This window comes from Tremella mesenterica (genome assembly GCF_000271645.1).
Source record: "Tremella mesenterica DSM 1558 unplaced genomic scaffold TREMEscaffold_10, whole genome shotgun sequence".
NCBI classification, from domain to species: domain Eukaryota; kingdom Fungi; phylum Basidiomycota; class Tremellomycetes; order Tremellales; family Tremellaceae; genus Tremella; species Tremella mesenterica.
Window position 1 is genome coordinate 141366 of NW_006711234.1, and position 21120 is coordinate 162485.

Sequence of the window (21120 nt, forward strand, 5' to 3'; positions counted from 1 at the left end):
CCCGATCAGAACGTGAAACTACCAAGTGGGGCGTGTTCTCCGAAACAGATTACTTAGAGAAGTGTCCGGATGCATCCGTTCAAAACAACTGCACCTACAAGCACCTACTCCTCCCCCTCCACAACCTCATATCTCTTCCCCCTTATTCCCCAAACACCCCAGTTCGTCTTGACCCCGACTCTCACATCCCACTCTGCAATCTCCCATTTAATACTACCAAACGGATTGATACCCGGAGTCAACACCATCTCGAATTCATCGGTAACCTTGTCGATCCTGTCTATCGGCCTGGTGGGTAAAGCCACGTGATCCGGGTATTCTCTCGGTCCGGAGAGAGCGGAAGGCGGTGTGGTACCTAATAGTGCGGAGACGTCTCTTTGGAGATCTAAGGGTGAAAAGGCGGTGAAGAAGAGGGCGCATTTGGTTCCTAGTATTTGTTGAAGAGGTCTTTTCCATGTTGTTTGAGCTTGTACGAGGGGTTGAAGAGGTTGGTCTATTTCTGTGGATTGAGGGGAGGGTGGAACGGGTTCTGATTCTGGGGTGGAGTATATGCCTGCGGTCTCGGAAGATGTATTGTTTTCTTCCACCACGGGTTGCTCGAGAGTGGAAGATTGGCTTGAGTCGTCCTCGGCTTGAGAGTGGGAGGTCGGAATGAAAGAGGTCGAGTCAGATGGGTCCTGTTTGATAGGTACCGGAGAAGGTTGGTGTGGGAAACCTAATCCTGGTGAAAAGGCGAAAAAGACATCGGAATAAGGATCGAAAGGTCCGAATTGATTATGAACCTCTTCGTAATTTGTCCTCAAGCTTGTGAGTTTGAGTTGAGGATTCACATTCAGTGTATAACTGGGCACACCATATCCACCATCAGGATCGAAGTCGTAGTTTGTTTTCCGCCGAGGAGAATTTTGGGAGAGTAAAGGAAGTCCGACTTCAGGACCGATAAAGTAGATATGGAGTGATGAGCGGGGGAATAAGAATGTGAGTTGAGACCAGAGATCTGGGGGAAGGGTAGATTCGGCTCGAGCGCCGAGAAGGAAGATACGGAATGGAGGTTGAGGGGTTGACGAGGAAGAGGGGGAGGTTTCGGTGATTGCGCCTCGGGGAAGGTGAAGGATGGAGTGGAAAGCTGCGGATGAGCGTGGGGCTTGAAGAATGAATGAGACAAGATGGAGATAAAATTACTCACCAGCCATACTCCTCTGACCTTCCCGAGTGATCCTCCCATTACCAGAAGTGAAAGGTCCATTCTGATGCAAAATGGCGCCGACCGTGATTGGGTAAGTGAGAATCTTGGAAACATGTCTTATCGCTCGATCATTATCGATAGAAGGGAAATTTCTGCTGAAGAAGAAAGTATCCCATGATGAGAAGTTTATCGCTGCTTCATATGGTTGCCATTCTGTATATCAGAGTGGTCCGTTGTCCCTTTGATATATTATCAACTGTGTGAAAGAGGTATGGGTGTTTGTGAAGTGCTTTAGGGTCGACCCGTCTTGTACGCCGTAGGAAGCTGTTCGATGGAGAGGACTGTGTGAATGTACTGTGAGAGGAATGTTGTAGAGAAGGGTTGATGACTCACCAGGCATACTCTCAAATTCTTTCATCTTTCTCCCACTCCTCAAATCATGTTCATCCTCGTTGACCTCCCTCAATCTCCCACAATACCTCTCATGTTCGGATCTTCCCTCATTCCATCTCTGCTCAGAAGCGTGTGTAGGCCAACCGCAATTCGGACAATCAAACTTAGGTCTGATTCGCTCACCATAACGTTCGTAAGATACAGGACAGAGAGAATGAGCTTTGACTCTATCTGCTTTTTCCCTAAGTGCGGATGAGGGGGATTGAGAGAGTAGGTGGAAGAGGGTTGAAGGTGGAGGAGAAGGAGGGGAGGGGAGAGGGGAACGCCGGAAGAGTGAGAAGAATGTACGTGAGTAGATGGTGATTGGTATAGGTATAGGTAGCCGGTGTGAGTGTCGGGGAAGGAACATTGTCATGGGTGGGATGGTAGAGGACAGCGGTACTTACAGCTAAGTAGGAGGGGTGAAAGGGAGAAGGTTTGGAAGGGGAAATTTTGATCCCGTTAGTAATGTGTGATGTGAGGTTTAAGATTAGTAATCTCATTAGGAAAGTTTTACTAATCGCCTATTTGCTCCCTTCGTCCACCTGTCCACGATTTCAACTTGCATGACCTTCTACGTTCGCCCGTTATCATTGATTCGGTTTTCTTCTCTGCGCCATTTGCTTCTCACTATACACGATACGAAGATGCAGTAGGAAGATGATGAGATGGTAGCGAACTTACTAGATCTTCCAACTGAGGTACGTTTCCTCTCTCTCGCTTCAACAGTTCTCCCCGAACTCGATCCATCCATTATATAGATGACATCTGTTCATGAGCTATTGCATATGTTCATGACCTATGACACTTGTTCTCAATGTACGAGACCTAACGCTCAGCTCGTACAATCTATCCATCTACTCTCTCTCAACCCTTTCCTACCTCAAGTCTCAAAACGTATCTACTCTACCCTCCACAATTCTTCCCCTACAACCATCGCCACTTACCTTCTTTCCCTTTATGCGCATTACGGACCGGAGGATGTATTGGTGAGAAGTGTGCGACATCCGGTATGTGATGTAGGGGTGTGTAGAGAGATCCGACGGTTATGGGATATGAGAAGGGGTGTGGGGGATGAGGATGAGGATTTTTCGATGAGGAGGAAGCAAGGCAACAATCTACGACGTTCCGAAGTGGACGATATTCGCGGGGAATCATCTTCTGGACGACATACCTCTCGATCAGAGGTTGATGCGACCGGTGGTCTCTTACGAACCGATCCGGAAGTTGGTGTAGAGGAAGAAGGACAAAGCCTCGTAATTGGTGGATTACCACACAAGGACTTCTCAGTGGAAGAGGTCGAAAAGACACAAGACGGTGTTAAGATTGGACCATTGTCATGTGTCGAATTACCAAGAAGATTATTTCGACCACCTTTTCTTCTACCAACATCTTCATTCAAACCTCCTCGAGCATCACAAACTACCGTGTTCTCATCCAATCAACATACACAAGATCCACTTTCTGTTGATGAAACCTTTTCAGCAAACTCGACTCTCCACCCACTTCTGATCCACCTATTCTCAACTTATTCTCCTTCACCGAATTCCCACAAAGGTTATCCTCTATGTCGTGCTGTTTTAGCTAGAGACGTGTCGTTGATCCAGTTTTTATTGTATCACGGTGCTGACCCAAGTGTGAAAGGGTGGATGGCTTTGGAGTTGGCAATACATATGAAGGATTTGGAGCTTGTTAGGTTGTTGGTGGATCGGAATTGGGTGGAGCGTCAGACGTCGAAAGGTGTGTCATACCTTAGCAAGAAAGCGACAATATCGAAGGATGGGGTCGTGAAGGGGAGCGAACCAATGAGAGCGATGGAGATTCCCGGGGACGATGGAAGAGAGGGACGGGGAAGCACTGCCGGGGGAGGAGAAAGTGTACAGGGAAGGGAAGAAGAGGTAAATGGTAGATGTAAGAAAAGGAGAAGGATATCTATAACGATCGATCCGAAATTTGTCGATCTCGCTATGAAGAAAGGAGCACATGACGTGGTGGAATATTTTGTAAAGGAAAAGGGTGAGTCCAGTTGAAATCTTGCTTGACCAACTTTGATCCTCATTCCGTATATATCTTGATTCTTTCTCCTCTACTTTGACTCTCCGCTACTTTGGTCCGGGTCTCGGATATAATCCCCTCAAACTGGATCATGGGACCTTGCCGATATGTCACAATAGCCACGCTCATTCATTCGTTCCGTCGACCAATATCAAATATGTTTCCTGCGTCCGGGAGGGGAGGGACGAACAACTCAGACCGCTGACGAATAGGTATAATGCCTTCTTTAGGAACTATAATGTCTATGAACCCTGATCGATCTGGGAAAGAATCGTCGAGTAGGAAGTCGAATACAATCGGAAACCAAAAATCGAGGTCAATCAAAGGTAAAAGGCGCTTGAGATAACCATGGGGGCAAATCTCTCATCTATGTTCAACATTTTCCCTATGACGTATATGTATTGAGTAAGCTCATGCTCTTTGATTATGGATCATGAGTCTTCAGGCTTTGGGCGTTGGGCGTTAGTCATTGGGAGTTAGGCGTTCGGAGATGGGCGTTGCAAATCGGTTAGCGATTGAATATGAACGCTTCGACCAGATTTATGATTTTCCAACTTGACCTGTAAACCAAATACCTTCTTCATACTGATATCACAAATGATACTGATACCACAAATGGCAAAGACTCTCCTCATTCGGTTCAATATCACTCGAATCATTAATCTTTCATTCATCTGAGGCCAATTGGAAATCACAACGTTTTCACCGTACCAACGTTTCTCAGCCATATCACTCGATCTTTCCACAGTCTCGAGGATTGACCTCACCAAGTGGGGAAGAACGAATTCTTTAGTTAGTTACTCTATAGTACTGGTGTATAGGACAGTGGTGGTCGAAATGAAATCTGGCATGTGGAGAATTACAAGTATGAAGGAGAAAACAACTTGTGACCAAGACAAGACAAAAATATATTTTCATCAATTGAACAGGATATCAATTCCTAATTTGCTACAACAATTCACAATTCATAACCCCACACCCACTCCCCCAGACTGATCATTCCTCTTCCTCCTCTTCTTCCTCTTCAATGATAAATGGTGAAGCACCATTACCCAACCCTAAACCTCTTCTTCTATCTCCAATCTCTTCTTTACCTTTACCTTTCCTCCTTCTTCCACCAACTCTTTCTTCTTTCCCTCCCGTCGTACTTGTCCCACTTGCACCCGCACTCGCACCTCTGATCCCCTCTATTGCAAAAGAAGATTCAATAATCATTCCATTCTTCCTTCCTGATCCAGCTCCAAGATTATGATTCTCACCAAGTCCATTCCTTCTGGCACCGACTTTTGAATCACTGTCATTCCTCTCTTCCCCACTTTCCCCACTACTTCCCATTCCCATTCCTCTCCTTCGCCGTTTATCACCTTTGATCAATCCTGAATTACCCGTTCGGACACCCGGATGAACATCTGACATTGTTGCTTTCTCATCGTTTACCAAATCTGAGATTCTTGTTTTAAAACCCGGATGAACCTCTGTTATCCTTCCTCTGAACACGTCCAATTTGGTATTTGGATACACCGCATTACCCCAACCAGCTTTTTTACTTTCATATCCATTCTTCCACCCTTGACCTTTATTCAAATTCATTTCTTGACCTATCCCACCTAAATAATCTTCATCAGATTCATCCACCCAGTCATCATCTTTGAAAACATCTCTGGTAGGTTTCTTTTCTTTCCCATTCATATCATATCCCAACATTGAACGTTGTGCCATTGTCATCTTTTTTCCTTGTCTTGATATCTTTTGATCCAACAAAGTAGATTTATGTAATTGTTTGGCCAAAGACCGTTTAGATCTGATTGAACCGTTATCACCAGTTTCATAATCACTTTCATTCTTGTCCCTTTCTCTTTCTCTTGAAGAATTTCTAGAAGATGTTGTGGATTTTATAGAACTTGTGACGCTCATAACACTCGCAGATCTTAACATATGAGAACTTGATATACTGACAACACTTACCATACTCCCCGAACGGAGTATTTGACCACGACCATTCCCACTTCTGAATATTTGGGATTCAGGTATAGCACGAACATGTTTGATACGTCTTGATGAAGAACCAGATGTTGGGCGTCGTTGATAATTGTGTAAAGGTGATGAAGGTTGATTTTGATAGAAAGATGATTGAGATTGACGGAATATACTTTTTTCAGAATGTAAACTTGGTGAACGTAATACTCCAGGTCGACGATCACGACCGTATAAGGAAGATGGTCTGGATTCAAAGTCTGAAGTTGGAGTTTGACTACCTGATGTATGTCGACGAAGAGATAGTTCGATGGGATGATTGGGATGTGTGGTTGTTCTAGATGGATGATCTGGTTGAGAAGAATTTTGAGATAATGGATGATGATGATGATGATCTATCAAAGAGGAAGAAGATCTAGGTCCGAGTGGTGGAAGATGATCTAATAATGTAGGTATGGAAATTGGCATAGGACTAGGAGGATGAGAGATTGAAGATCGTCGAGAGTTTACACTACTGGATCGTCGAGAAATCACAGGTCTTCTACCTTTTCCATCGATCGATGCGCGGCGGGAGACTGTGACATGTTTCCCATCTATAGAAGCACGTCGAGAGATAGAGACGGATTTTCCATCGATGGAAGAACGTCTGATAGAAACAGGTCTCCCGTCTATGGAAGCTCGACGAGAAAGGGAGACTGGTCTACCTTCTATCGAAGGTCTACGTGAAGCTGGTAATCGAGAAGGATGAGGAGCTCTGGCTGCTATTCCTCTAGATAACACTAATGCAGGACCGACTTTTATTTCTGATAAATGGGATGGACCAGGAGAAGAATTCTTTCGACGTCGACGATCTTCTTGAAATAGATAACGAAAAGTTGACCAAAGACTATCGCGTTTTGAATTTTTGACTTTCGGCATAACACCTGGATTTGGACTCGGGGTCTTACTACCAGGTGTGGTCCCCTTAGCATGACTTGTCGGAATAACATTCGGAGGACTGTTGTCACTTTTGTTCGGACTAGTCTCTCCGCGAGCAGCATTGACAATGGTTTGAGTACCTTCTGATCGGATGGGAAGAGAAGCAGGTGAATTTATACTATCTTTCGTAGGAGGGGGAGGTGGTAAAGGTGATTTGGGTAATGGAGTAGGAGGAGTTACCAACTCTGTGAGATCTATCAATCCGACTTTTACAGATAAAGGAGTTGAATTTTGAGATTTTTCAATGGTACCATGAGAAGACGCAAGATCGACAAGTGGGAGATTCACAGGTATTGGTGATCTTCCCCTCGAAGGATTCTCAACTAATGAAGGTATAGAACTTTCAGGTGATCTAGATCCTATGGTAGAACTTGAAGCTAAAGCGTTAAGTAAGGTATTACTACTATCCGATCTTGTCATTTTTGTTCTATCTTGAACGATCTGCTGGTTTTCCGACTTGGTTAATTTAGTTTTTGGATTTGGCTTTATTAACTTTGTAGGTGATGTAGATCTTCTGTCCTCCTTCTCTTTCTCTTTCTCTTTCGCTTGTTTAGTGGGTTTGTTCCTATTTGGAGATGGATTATCAGAAGAATCTATCTTATCTTCCAATTTCCAACTACCCCCTACCAGGACAGACGTGGCACGTTGTAACATTGATATTGACGGTGAACGGGATTTCAACCGATTAGACGGCGAAGTGTCGGGCGAAATCAGAAGATCAGGTTTAGGTGGGGTTTTTGGTGGTTTCAGTGGTTGGAAGGATTCAGGTTTGATTTCTTGCATCGAATCAGAGGGAATGACGGGTTCGGGAGAAGTGACGATGGTTTTCATAGGTCCTAAGAGAGGAGCTAAGTGTGACTGAGGAGTGACGGCTCCTGATCCTGATCCTGATCCAGAGAAAGATAGTGGGATGGAAGTGGGGGTATGTGAGATGGAAAGATGACTTGGATCTTCGATTGAAGAATCTCGACCCTGGTCCTTTCCTTCTTTGGGAGGACTCTCCTTGTTTCCTCTACTCTCTGGACTTCTTCCCTCTCGTCTTTCCAATCGATCCGAGTCTTGTTTTGAATTCCGTCCGTCTAGTCTTTCCGATCGATCCTTCTCTCTTCGATCTCCTTCATCTCCTGGATACGGTTTCCGAGCCCCTCTCAAATCTTCATCATCTTCTCCTCCACGTAACTCATACTCTTTTCGCTTCCTCCTCTCCTCTTTGGCATAAGCGGAAGCTCTGTCTTTCTTTCTCGCAGAAGAAGCCATCCTATCCTCTATCACCTTGTCCGTTTCACCTCTATCTACCAATTGCTTTTGTCTCAATATCCACCACATGGCAGCTGAAGAATCACAGGCGTCTGTATTGACAGAATGTTTCAATTGACCGATGTCCACTCCTAAATCTGACATTTGTTTCAACAGATATTTCTCTGAAGGTGTAGTAAATCTTTCTGGGGTGTTGGAGTTCAATTGACCTAGATAATTTTCAGGTGGATAAGTCTGGAACTGACCTGAATTAGAATGATGTGATAATCTTCTTTGGATAGATAAGATGGATGATACCGATCTTCTTTTTGTACGTGAAGGTGTACGAGAGAATTGTGTTAATGGATGTGAATGATGATCTTCAAAAGAAGAAGGTTTTCCTAATGGTGCGAGTTGATCATTTTCCAAATCTTCATCGATCTCTTGAGGTCCATCACCTAGAGTGTTTTTCCCTAACGATACTCTAGGTTTAGGACGAGTGATTTGTGATTCAGAATTGGGATAACGAATGGTGGTTTGACTAGTATTCGAATGTTGCATTTCTAGCGTATGATGTTGTGATTCCAAGACTTTTTCAGTGTAGCTGTCTTCTCCACTGTGCATTCTTTTGATTACTCGATCTTCTTCTGGTTGTTCCTCTTCGGTGGAAGTAGGTGTGGTGACTCCTGTGTCGGGACGTCCTTCACTGCTGAAGAGATCGTGGGATGTTTCAGATGGGTCTGTATCGGATTGTGGAGCGGGTGGTGCGGATAGGGGTGAGGGACCAGGACGAGTGAGTGATTCGTGGGTTGCGTGGACTGCTTGTGTGTCGTGGGAGGTTGAATGTTCATGGGGTTGTGTGAGTTCGGTGGAATGTGGGGATTGCGATGTTTGGTTGGTAGGAGGAGGACCGAGGAATCCAGATGAATCGGAGAATGATAATTTGGAATGTGATGATTCGGGGAAATTACTGCTTTGAGGGTTGGGACTGGCAGCGGGGGAAGGTGCGATGGAATGGGTGTCTCCTCGGGCATGGGGGATATCATCGATGAGGGTCATGGTGAACCATGGGTGGGATAGGATCCCTTCGATGGTGAGACGTTTCGAGGGATCTTGTTGAAGCATGTCTCGGATGAGGGAGCGTGCTTCTGAGGAGTGAGCTAATGTGACATATACACATTGTATCGCTTCGGACAGATGAAAGTGGGTACCACATGGAATTCGAATGGTGTTGTTGGAAATGGAGGGAGAAGAAAAGGGGGAGGGAGGGGGGAGGCTGCGTAAACGACAAGTGCGATAAAGAGAGGATTGTTGAATCACCCACCGGGACTCAACCAATCCGGTTCGTCATACACCCCCTTCAAGATCAAATGTTTCATCTCCCTCTCATCATCACTGTCAAACGGTAAACCTCCACAGAGGAGAGAATAGAGAATTATGCCCAATGACCATACGTCGGTCTCTTCTCCTAGATATTTCCTCCCAGCGAGCATTTCGGGACTCGCGTAGCCTAACCATCAGATTGTGTGTCTTTCCACTGAAAATTGGTCAAAATAGGGAAACTCACCCGTGGTCCCACAAAAAGTATCCATCAACCTACCCTTCTGACATTCCCTAGCAAATCCCAAATCGCCCAATTTGATCTTCAATTCACCATCCAACAACACATTCTCCAACTTCAGATCTCTATGCACCACTCCTTGTTTATGCATCAATCCTACAGCCACCGTCAACTCTCCAAATAATCTCCTTCCTTCACCTTCCAACATCCGTCCCCTTTCCACCAGATAGTCGAACAACTCTCCCCCGCTACATAATTCCGTGACTAGCCAAATGTGAGATTCGGTAGCTATGATCTCGTGTAGATGAACAATGTTGGGATGATGTAAACGTCGATGGTGATGTATTTCCCGTGTGAGTTGAGAGGTGGAGGTTTTTGGGATTTTCTTGATTGCGCATCGGGTGCCAGTGAGACGGTGGGTTGCGAGGTGAACGGAGCCGAAGGTTCCTGCGTTTTAGTGGGGAGGCTGTAGGCTGGATGGTAGTTGTGGTATCGCGAAAGTGATAGGAAGAAAAACCGGAGAGGCAAAGAGTAAACGAGGGCTGAGAAATGGGGATGAGGAGATTCAAGTATGAATGTGATGGGAATACACGATGTGGTAGTGATAAGAGATAAAACGAAACTTACCTTCACCGATGATCCTTCCCAACGTATATCCGCCGACCACTTTGAGTTTATCAGATGCCAATTCTTTGCCTAGTTCTTGATACGCATTGCTTAGCTGAGAGTCAGCATAGTGGAGAGTCTCGAAAAGATGACCCACCTGAGCAGCTTTGTTATTAGCCGACCCGCTTGCGAAGATATGATTCTGTCTCGCACGGGGTATTGACGTCATGTCGGGGTCGAGGGGTGGGTGATTGTTGTCAAGTGAAGCATACAAACTTGCCTATGAATATCGTTCGCGATATGATAGATGTGGGGGAAATAGTCAAGTGAGATGATGACCGATGCGATGCGAGATGGGCAGATGGCAGGGGGAAGAAGTGAAGGGGGGATCAAAGGAGGGAGACGGTCATGGGGAAGCGTGAGTTTTGACTACTTGTTCGTCACAGTTGGATCTGCATGAGAGCGTTCGGTCGAGATATGAGTGTGAGTTGTCAGTCGGGACAGATGGGAGAGGGATGAGGGAGGAGGTTGATGATGGGTGGGTTATACATAGCTTGGATGGGGGTGGAGGAGGGAGTAGGAAGGGGGAAGGGAACGGCGATCGCCGCTGTGGTATAGCTTGGACTTTTGCGTCCTTGCATATATATGGTGGCCAGGTGGCCAGGTGGGTGACCCTGTATGGCGGGTAGACATTGTGGGTGATGATGTGATCACTATATCTTATGTATATACAACTACTCAAATGCATGGCGAGCCCATTGACGACGCTGTGGGATGGTACTATGATGGTGAGAGGAGAAGAAAGGTGACCACTCCATACTCTAGACCCTGCTTGTCCGTCGGCCGCCGGCCTCGGTCTTGGTATGTTACTCCCGACCCTGAAGCACGAAATGATACCTACCTTACTGAACGACTCCGTAACCACTTGATGTTGACATTGTCACCTGATCTTTACACAAATGGTTACATCATCTAGTAAACAGGTCCTTCCGTCTGATGTTCGACCTCGTAAGTGACTTACCCCCATCTTTCTTTCCCTCACAATAATCAACATAGTAATGTCATACTCTTCAACATTTGCGTATGATCTAGGCCTAACTCCCAGTATCGCTACATGAACAATTCTCACTCTGTCGTCGACATGCAGGATACCCCAATATAATCTCGGTAATCGTTGCATATCCCACTGTCTTCCATTCCGAAGAACACTCCAAGGAAAAGGTTGATCAAGTACAAGATTTCCCCTCGGAAGAATACTTGAAAAGGAGGATAGATCAATTACAAGATAAATTACCCATCTTACATTCTCGTTTACGAAAAGGATGTTTCGAACCTGGTGAAAGATGGTCTGTTGGGGATATCTTACGTCGGGAGGTGGTCCCTAACGATGGTTTGTCCGATGAACAACGAACAGAGGGGAGAGATACCAAAGGAGAAGATGGAGAAGGAGAGGAACAAGAGACGTTGATGAACTATTTAATAGAAAGAGAAATTAGGAGAATGGAAAGACAACCTCTTCATGGACCTATGTGGCAAGTCACCTTGTTCACTAGACCATCAACAACCTCTACTATATCTCAATCAGATCAAGAAAACCAGGATCAAATAACCGACCATATATCTTACCTCACCTTGAGCGTATTCCACGAACTGATAGATGGTCGTGGTATACTCCATTTACTATCTGCCTTACTATCTTCATCAGACATAAAACAAGAACCATTCCGTACTTCTCTCCTGGAAGAAACACATTATATTAAACCACCTATATGGTATATCTTGCCCATCGCATTTCAATCTCTTTTACTTCCTCTCTTACCTGAATTCGTCCAGAGGTACTTTGAAAAGCCTCGACCTTGGCCAAAGAAGACGGAGACGAAGGAAAATCCTTTGGATGTAGATTGGACTCAAACCACGGTCGGGCTGTCTGAAAATGTGGTGAATGGTTTGAAGGTGAAGACGAGGGAAAATGGAGTGACTTTACATTCTGTGTTCACTATCGGACTAGGATGGGCATTGAGGGACGTCATGGGGGTTCAAGATGATGACGGGGAAGTCAAGGGGAAAATGTTGTTACATACCACTCATCCGAAAGATGAACGTTCTCCTACCGTTGGACATTCGGCTATCGTCGGGAATTACGTATCTCACTTGTCGGTGGATTTCGAGTTACCTCTTTCTTCGAGGGATGAGTTTAGAGTCTTCACATCGAAATCGTCTGCATCGACCGCATCTACTCCCTTGACCCCATCGACCCTGTCTAACGGATTGGTGGAGACGAATGTTCCTGTCAAACATATCTCAAATGGGGAATTCTCAATCACAAAAGGTCTGAATCTCACTTCTTCAGATATGACTCCAACGTCATCAGTGGGAACGATGAACCGTGAAGATTTCTTCTGGGAGTCAACACGTCAAGTAGGTATACAATTGAAAGATGACAAAAAGATAAGAGAAGGACGTTGGGGCATAGGTTTATTAGAATATGTTCCTAAGAAATTTGTTGGACCTCTTCATTTGACTCCTCAAAATGTTTCTTCTCAGGATTCTCAAAATGATTCATTTGAGGATGATGTTGAAGATGGAAGAGTTGTAAAGTTGAGTGATACAAAAGACCAATCCAATGAATCCGGAATGAGGAAAAGAAATCAAAATAAACCAATATTGGTCAAATCCAAAGGTCAAATACAACAATCAAATACGAATACGAATACGAATACGAATACGAGTACAGGTAGCCCCACTGAGGTTATAGACTACGACACAGAAACAGGTTGGGAAACTTTTTTCATTTCTGAAACTCGTAAAATTCCTTTCTCAACCAGTATATCAAATTCAAACCTCGGTTTTTACACTTTACCACCTTATGCGACCGATCTCATTTGGGGATCAAGTTCGACGGCTTTCGGACCCGCTTTGAACGTTTCTATCATTGGACATGAGCGTGGGGTGAGAGTGGGGATGTCTTGTAGGCTTGGGGCCGCTTTGGGAATGGATGAGTTGGATGGAGTGGGGAAGAGGTTCAAGAGGATGATGAGTGATTTAGCGGGGGTGAAGTAGGGGGTTTGGACTTGGGCGTTGTGAGAGTGTTTGAGAGTGTGTGAGAGCGTTTGAGAGTGTGTGATCGGGGAAGATGAAATTGGACGAGGGAAGGTAGATGGGGGAGTGGGGGGGGGAAGGGGGGGGGGGAGGATGGATTTGAGGAAGGATTATATCCAGAGTGAGGTTCAGAGGGAGAGGGGGTATTGGGATGGTATGAAGATGGTCTAGGTTTGGGTTGAGTTTTGAGTGGGATGGGGTATGTGAAAGAAAGGGATTTATAATATGAAAGCTATAATACAGTAAGAGATTAATAGAGGAATACAATATGAGGGTGGTACAGGGATCATAATGCTGCAGTGTCGAGGAAAATATGGTAGGCGAGGGAAATAATATAAATAGATGTCAGGATGGGTAATTGAAATACCACTTAATAATCTGATGAGAGTCGTAAACATACAAAGTATAATATCAAAGTGGTAGAGATAATAATCAGTCATTATAATTGATGCAGCGAGTGAATAAAGTATTGATCTTTTGCGCCTGAGAATCAACTGATTAACTGAACAGATTGAATATGATCACATGGTTCAAACCAGGAATGACTCGAATACATATCCTCTCATCTCCCCTTTCTACCTTTTCTCTCAATTTGGATCAAACGTAATCGACGACCTTCTTGTCCTGCAAGACTCAAGGTTCCCGCTATGAGTTCAGCGGTACGGAGTGACTATTCATCAGTCGTTACCTTCTTGTGGACAAACAAGACGACTCGTTCAAGTGTCTATATGAAACAAGCTCCCACTAGGAGAAGTGAGAAGTGAATATTGGGTGAGGATGAACATAGCGTAAAAGACAAACAACGCACGAATAGAGTCAAGGAGAGAAGAGGGCGAATGGTAGAATCTGAGTGGAAGAATAAATGGGGAACAAAGATAAAGAGGAAAGGGAGAGTAGAATTCACTCACTTCCATATTCGCAGGAATAGGATATGTGACGATCCTAGGATCCGTATCGGTATCTACGATACCAATAGTTGGGACATTCCTTATGGTACATTCTTTTATACCACCCAAGTTTTCAGAAGGGTTTAAGAAAAATACCAAATCTGGAAGATAAGATTTATTTTCTATAGGTTTGATACCGAATCTGTGTGTTAGTTCACTGAGTTGATCATATAACCCCATTCTCCGAACATTCCACCTCAAGCTGACTCCCAATCGATACTACAAACCGACTAGCTGGAACCCTTTTGCTCTGATATTTGAATGCAACTCATTCTGTCACTTCAACAGTCACTCGTTCGAAACTCTCCACACCAATATTCTCGTGGTCATGTACTTGGTGATAATATGATAGTGACCGATGATGGGATATAAATGATAATATGGTAGCGACCGATGATGAAATATAGAGGTATGTTCAGAAGAGAACAAAACCAAAAAAAACTCACACAGTCTCAGCATTTGTCAAAACACCCGATACCCATTCATTAGTACCAAAACCATTATCACCTAATCTTTCAACTGATTTCCTTATAATCCCCTCATGTCCTTTTTTAGTACCTACAAACAAGACGATCCCATCGGATCTTACCACATCCCTCACCATAGCAGCTGTTCGACGTAGAATAGGAAGTGTCTGATCAAGATCGATAATGGATAAATTAGAACGAGTTCCGTAAATGTATGGAGTGAAAGAACGGTTTTGGTATTTTGGTGAATGACCTAATGCCGCACCGGAAGCTAAGAGTGTAGAGAGAGTAGTTTGAGTTGGTGATTTTTTACTTTGTTGAGATTGAGAAAAAGGTGAAGGAAGGAAAAGAGGTAAAGAAGATTCTAGATGGTTAGTTGAAATTTTGTTAAGAGTAAGAGTAAGAGTAAAATTGAGTTGTAGTGGTGAGAGGAAAGTAGAGGTTGACTAACTGATGATACTTTGTTTTTTTCTCCATTCCCTTGCTTCATCCAGATTTCTTTTCCAAGCAACTGAGAAATCTTCATTTTCTTCTCTGACGAACTTTCCCCCGGGTTGTGCGGTGGTGGAAGTGGTGTGATATCTGATACTTCCTCCGGATTGTGGCCTGATGCTCGATGTGAAGCTGCCTTTGTTTGAATCTCTCCAGATATATTCAGCAGAAGTACAAAGGTTTGTATTGTATCTTATACCATTCAACCTGAGTGAGAGGGTTTTAGGCGTCACTGAAGCTTGTCAGTACGGTCCAAAGTAGATCACAGTGGAGGGACTCACTCGGGACAGACCCACAGAAAGCTGTAGCTGTAGCGGTAGTGTTGGTACTCTTGAAACTTTTGACATTGCCCAACCCTGTTATAACTCCCAGCCTGCTCATGACTTGCAGGGGACGAGAGACTTGGTTGTATCTGATGTTACTATATGCTAAGTATAGGAAGTGAGAGATCGGAAAGACGTTTCAGAGGGAAATTGCGGTTGCTTATCAATCCACGTGTGAGCCACGTGTTGGATAAACGGGTTTATACCACGTCACCAACTCCCCACTATTCCCTTGCTATGCGACCGGTAAGTAAGTTGGAAGGAATTCGGTAGGTATGATGGGGGCTGCTATGTAGATACTGATGCATTGTACTGGACGGTTTATGATCATGAGATTGTCATATATGTCATGAAGAACTACCCTCACTCTCTTCACCCTCAAACTCACTCCCATCCTCACTCCCTTCATCACCCAAAACTGGCAACTCCTTCCTCTCCACTTCGAACCCCATCTCTTTCGCAATCCCCTCCACTTCCTCCGCTTTACCGCTGTTGACCGTGATGGCGCACACGCTGGTTTGAGAGGAGAAGATGGGGAGAAAGTGGGTTTTGATCGTTTGACGGATTTGGGATAGGGTGATGGACTATGGTGTGGTCAGCTCAAGGCGATGTTGTGCTTATAGAGCTCTCGATGGTGGCAGACTCGAGTAGCCAGCTCAGTTCATCTAAATTACGGGCCGAGGTCGTAGAGGTGTGATTAAAGGGGGTGGGTGGGGGGGGGGGGGGGGGCCGACGCTGAGGAGTGAAATGAAGAATAACTCACAGGGAGAACAGTCAATACATGCTGATGATGATCTTTCCCTAATCCTTTGAGAGCTTCGTTCAAGTACGCACTAGCAGCCTGGGAATCAGCTCAGGTTCGTGACGCAAGGCTATGATCATAGCAGATGATTTGAATCAATGTATTTTCAGAGGGGAACAGAGAGAATTGAATTTGGAAACAAGTACGTATCATGGTCTCGACTCACCGCAGCAGACACAGTCTCAGATTCACGAGCATAGCTAAACGTCATGGTCGCTCTAGCTCCATCTAATATACTTTGTTCCAATTCCACACTTCCGTCCGCTAAACCTTGAAGGAGTTTCCCAGCTGCACGATACGCTTCCAATGCGTTTGGGCTCTGGTTGTCAGTGAGTGGGTCTATTGTGGTTCGAAAGAATTTTGAGAACGAAGGAGAGTTACTTTGGGCATATGGAGAGAGAATGTTCCAACGGAGATAGAAGAGGGGTTACTTTGGTGGGATGGAGAGACGATAATCCAATGGAGATAGAAGGGTCACACGCTTGAATCTACCCACCCGATACACTGAAAACCCAACTAAACCCGATTCAGCATCAACATCCACATGAGCCCCATAAGCTAATCCATTTCCTCTGATAGATCTCCATAGATAACTTTCAGTGGCGTTCAATACTGCCGCGGAGAGTAATAATGCTGGTAAATCCGGATGAGAAAAACCTTTGGGTCCGAGGGCTGAATGGTTTGAATAACTTCCTTCTATCGAACTCATGGGAATTATGATACACTGGGGTCAGCTTAAGATATGCGAGGATGTGTTGGCAGCAGCGAGTCAGTTAGCGGGGTAAGGAGACAGAGGGAGAAGGGTAGGAAAAGGGGAGGGTTGTATTACGATTAGCAGGGAAATTTACTTTTGCCTTGGGATTTTTACCCAATACAGAAAGTGTGTCAGCTGATGTTGATATAGGCCGCAAAGGTTTTGGGTCCTATTCGTCAGTACAATGCTATCTACCTGCAGATGACCAAAATATAAGTACTACCTACTCCAGTAGCTTTCAATTTCTTCCTATAAAGTAGGGTTCAATCACACACAACATGGGCTAGGGCACGGGACAACGCAGAGAAATGGGCATGGTACAAGTGAGTAATAAGGAATTACTGTCCACAATCCAACTCGATGGAGATGGCGAGAGAGAGAGGAAGATAAAAAGACAAGATGGACCCACCTCGATACGGAAAAACTTCTCCTGCAATACCTTCCTAGGATGTTGCAAACTCTTCACATCACCCCTCACCGATACACGGATGATAGCCGGATCCAACAGATATGCCCTTATCTCCTCCAGATGACTCAACACAACCTCTGGTGAACCCTCCAGCAGCTCCATTGTCTCCGGTACGAACTCAAGAGCTTTCAACAGCCCGCACGCCTCAGAAGTGGATTTCAACGGATCATACAGGATACTATTCAAAGTGGCAAGGGAGACTGAATCTCCTTGACGTTTGTTGTAAGGTAATTCTTGCGCCATTTTAGCTAAGATGATTGAGATCCTGGCCATCAGCGTGGTATAGACCAAAAATGAAATGGGGGGATGGAAGGGGAAGTGAATATGGATGTATGGAAGAGGAAACTGACCTCTCTTTCGTGAATATACCCCCGGTGATGAGATCTCTTATCCACTCTACCGCTTCTTCGTATCGAGGTTTCTCCACCTTGAGCGAGATCAGGAATACCTCGGAGAATGAGTTACGGAATGAGAATGAGGCCGAGTGAGAGACTGTCAGACTGGAGTGTCAACGACGTGACATATATTCAACAGTTGAAACGTGTACGACGGCGTGCCCGGAGAGTCGACTGTGGCCAAGGGTGAAGAAAGTGGAGAAGAAGGAAGATATTGCAAAGACTACACTTACTCGTTCAATTGATCAACCACCTGTTCATATGATAGTTCCGATCCGTCGGGCTTTTTCACACCCAAACGGAAAAGAGCGTTCTGGAATATTGACATGTATCTAGGTATCAGTTTTTGACTACGACCCAGCGCAAATCCAAAGGCATAGACAGTGTCTCGGTCCCAGAGTATCGAGCAATGTGCATAGTGAAGATGTACGCTCCAAAGACTGGAAGAGATCATTGACGGCAAGAACGGACAACTTACGGTCTCAATTCTGCCTTGAGATGAATAGTATCGAACAATACGGAAACATGTACGAAATTCGACTGTATTTTCAGCCCCAGCAGACCTCATTGGGACAAACTGACATCAACATTAGCGAAGTGGACTTCATATGGCAGAACATTCCCATCCGATTCGATCCGTTTTTGAAGTTCACCCCGGTCACCAGATTTGGATTCACCTAGGGCATTGTTGATTGCCGTTTCCACAGGTATCCAAGTGAGGGATTTTGGCTGGACGTCAGCGTGATGTCCATAATCAGTCCAGATATCACGGCATGCACAGTCAGAGGGCCAAAACAAAGACACCAGATGCCGATTGATCGCCTAGGGCACTGTCAAGGTACCGACATTCACAGTCAGTGTTCAGCTCGAGTAGTGTCAAAGAATGGAAGAAAGATGAATGAGTTGCTCAATTGACTCACATCGGTCAGAGGAAATGAAGTGATCATTTCTTCCGGTGGAGGCGTATCACTCTCTTCTTTAGCTTTCTTCAACATTCTTCCCAATTCTTCCAACTTTTCTTTCCCGAATTCTTCTTTTCGCTTGGCAATACGTTCCTTCTCGTCGGATTCGATCTTTTGAGCTAACGCCGCGGAGGGTTTGCCGATGATTGTCAGGCAATTCTGAGAGATGAAGTATCTACTTTGTCAGCCTAGGTGTTCGTGCGTGACTTTCCAGTATTTATCCTAGACTTGAGGCTAGCCAGTCATGCGACTGACGATGCGCGGGGGTATACCGGACATTCGCGAGGTGAGAGACAGCATTGAGAAAGGAAAAGAAGGGTTGATACTGATGGGCCGGAAGAAGGTTGACTTGCTTTTTGAGAAAGCTTTGCCAATCTGAGCCAGACCATTTTTCCAGGATCGCATAATCTTTCAGATCGTCGAATGCGGAGGGAAGGTCTTTCCCCTCTAGGTCGCCATACAGGAAGTCTGGCCGTGAGTTTCACGTATGACCGCTGGGCAGAATTCGCGAGGGCAACCAAACATGTGTGTTGGCGACGAGAGACGAGGTGACCACTAGGAAGAAAGCGGCAGGTCACGACGCACGGGGGTGAGATTCAGTACGAGTCGAATCATAGGATGTGACAGGCAGGTGAAGAGAGAGATAGACTGATTGACGATGAAGAGAGGATCTGCTCACCCCCAATCACTACATCCGACAACACACCCGATACACTGGTCTCCATATGATCCAACAACTTTCTTTTATCTTGTCTCAACACTAACTTCATCCTCTCCTCGTCCACACCTTCCTCTTCGGCGATCTTCCTCAATTTCTCCAGAATTAGTTTCGGTAGTTCTTCCAGATGTTTGGTAGGTACGTCAGAGATGTACATTGAGATCTCATTCTTGTTTACCCTATCCTCTGATGAGACTCCTATATAGCTGGCATAGGGCTTAGAGATTTCGATAAACTCTTTCTGTAAAGGAGCTGTGGCGGTGAGGGTCAGATATGAGCCGAGAATCTTGAGGGCGAGACCGGAGAGATAATCCATTGGTGATGGACCGAGCCAGAGAAGAACGATTTCACCCATTGATTCATCTTCTTCCATGAATTCCACCACTTGGGTTTTTGGAGATGGGATGGAAAGTGGTTGAGAGGTGGTAGATTCGATGAAAGGTCGTTTCCAGTCTGTTGGTAGGTGCCATTTCCTTGAAGAGGTGGCTGTATTTGATGTACAGGGAATAGTGTTTGAAACCTTTTGCTGACCTAGGTTTTTGAGAATGAGTGGATCTACTTCCTCGTTGAGTACATGGAAGAGTTCAGCGAGAGGGACAGCGCCGTCTATCAAGAGACAAGACTGTGACTGTCAGTTTGAGTCCCATAGTGTAGTTGAAACATACATTATGGGGAACGTAGTAACTGGCATGGTAGTCTCGTACTGGATATCAGCGAGTGACAACCAACCGAGTCGAGACACAAACTCACTCTGTTGAGGTGTCAATATACGTAATTGGGACATCAGCCCTCCTGTTTCACTCCTATAGGCAGATGATTGAGGGTATAAAAGTCGTTGAGACCTACAAAGATTAGCTCAGCAGGATTTCGGACGGAGCTAATGGACTCACTCCAACGCCATGAGATCACCCGATGTATTCTCCCTAGCTTGCATCTCACTATACACCACTCCCGCATCTTCACCCGCCTCATTGATGTGGTGTATTTCGGTAACGAAACCTGCGTCCGTCATGGTAGGATGGAAGATGTGGTCGACATATACTTTCTCGTCAATCTGAACCCCGCACAACTTCATCAGTTAACTCACTGGGGAGCATCTTTAGAAATCCTTGTGTTCCGGCGGTGGCGATAGTATAAGCCGTATCTATCCATCAGTCATCATTACCTACTTCAGCACAAACTTACGATCATTGGCAGTCCAAGCGTTGGTACCATTACTTCCTGCTCTATTCGCCAGCTGATCAAGAACACCTTTATAAGGATAATCTTTACTTCCTAAGAAGACGAGATGTTCTAACGTGTGCGGTCTACCAGAGTCGTCGAAGATTTCTGAAGCGATGACAAAGTGTCCGTTTGTAATGGGAGCTTTGTGTTGTCCCACCACAACCGTCAAACCAGTTCGTTGTGATCTCCATTTTGATACGACTAGAGGAGCGTAGTTGACATGATGAGTTTCAAGTAATTTGTAGTGACCGAAATCTTGAGGCTGGGGTGACATTCCTCGTCGCGACGTCACTCGGGGGAGCGTGGCTGTGAATCGTGGTACGGATGGAGCGATAGAATGTGATACTCTTATTCTGTGGAGTATAGGAAGAAGCATGAGCTACTGGATGGTTATATAAGGAAAGGGGATGTATTGGAGGAAGAGGTTATATGTCAGAGTT

At 45.2% G+C, this 21120-nt stretch overlaps 6 protein-coding genes across 6 annotated transcripts; 2 read left to right on the top strand and 4 right to left on the bottom strand.

Moving 5' to 3' along the window:
* Positions 1-104: 104 nt before the first annotated feature.
* Positions 105-1988, bottom strand: TREMEDRAFT_33397 (uncharacterized protein; the record flags this gene model as incomplete). The annotated part of the gene is made up of 4 exons (XM_007006312.1): positions 105-596; positions 693-1126; positions 1187-1399; positions 1580-1988. The coding sequence occupies 4 exons, from the start codon at positions 1986-1988 to the stop codon at positions 105-107; spliced, it is 1548 nt and encodes a 515-aa protein (XP_007006374.1).
* Positions 1989-2412: 424 nt separating this feature from the next.
* On the top strand, positions 2413-3648 carry TREMEDRAFT_33512 (uncharacterized protein; the record flags this gene model as incomplete). Its single annotated transcript, XM_007006326.1, has 3 exons — positions 2413-2685; positions 2899-3362; positions 3507-3648. The coding sequence occupies 3 exons, from the start codon at positions 2413-2415 to the stop codon at positions 3646-3648; spliced, it is 879 nt and encodes a 292-aa protein (XP_007006388.1).
* A 4754-nt stretch (positions 3649-8402) lies between these two features.
* On the bottom strand, positions 8403-10257 carry TREMEDRAFT_69611 (uncharacterized protein; the record flags this gene model as incomplete). Its single annotated transcript, XM_007006551.1, has 6 exons — positions 8403-8451; positions 8928-9009; positions 9186-9371; positions 9429-9869; positions 10050-10143; positions 10186-10257. The coding sequence occupies 6 exons, from the start codon at positions 10255-10257 to the stop codon at positions 8403-8405; spliced, it is 924 nt and encodes a 307-aa protein (XP_007006613.1).
* A 730-nt stretch (positions 10258-10987) lies between these two features.
* Positions 10988-13088, top strand: TREMEDRAFT_64080 (uncharacterized protein; the record flags this gene model as incomplete). The annotated part of the gene is made up of 2 exons (XM_007006398.1): positions 10988-11036; positions 11134-13088. 2 exons carry the CDS (start codon positions 10988-10990, stop codon positions 13086-13088), a joined length of 2004 nt encoding a protein of 667 aa, XP_007006460.1.
* Positions 13089-13629: 541 nt separating this feature from the next.
* On the bottom strand, positions 13630-15450 carry TREMEDRAFT_45105 (uncharacterized protein). Its single transcript, XM_007006357.1, has 5 exons — positions 15315-15450; positions 14993-15265; positions 14521-14905; positions 14036-14216; positions 13630-13797 (listed from the first exon to the last, which is right to left on the bottom strand). The coding sequence occupies exons 1-5, from the start codon at positions 15412-15414 to the stop codon at positions 13690-13692; spliced, it is 1047 nt and encodes a 348-aa protein (XP_007006419.1). The 5' UTR covers positions 15415-15450; the 3' UTR covers positions 13630-13689.
* A 253-nt stretch (positions 15451-15703) lies between these two features.
* Positions 15704-20954, bottom strand: TREMEDRAFT_33585 (uncharacterized protein; the record flags this gene model as incomplete). Its single annotated transcript, XM_007006339.1, has 19 exons — positions 15704-15940; positions 16120-16197; positions 16325-16477; positions 16655-16882; positions 17007-17081; positions 17322-17646; positions 17732-17881; positions 18010-18108; positions 18255-18316; positions 18359-18505; positions 18697-18913; positions 19065-19206; positions 19418-19942; positions 19988-20078; positions 20122-20159; positions 20207-20298; positions 20347-20497; positions 20544-20600; positions 20642-20954. 19 exons carry the CDS (start codon positions 20952-20954, stop codon positions 15704-15706), a joined length of 3180 nt encoding a protein of 1059 aa, XP_007006401.1.
* Positions 20955-21120: the final 166 nt, after the last annotated feature.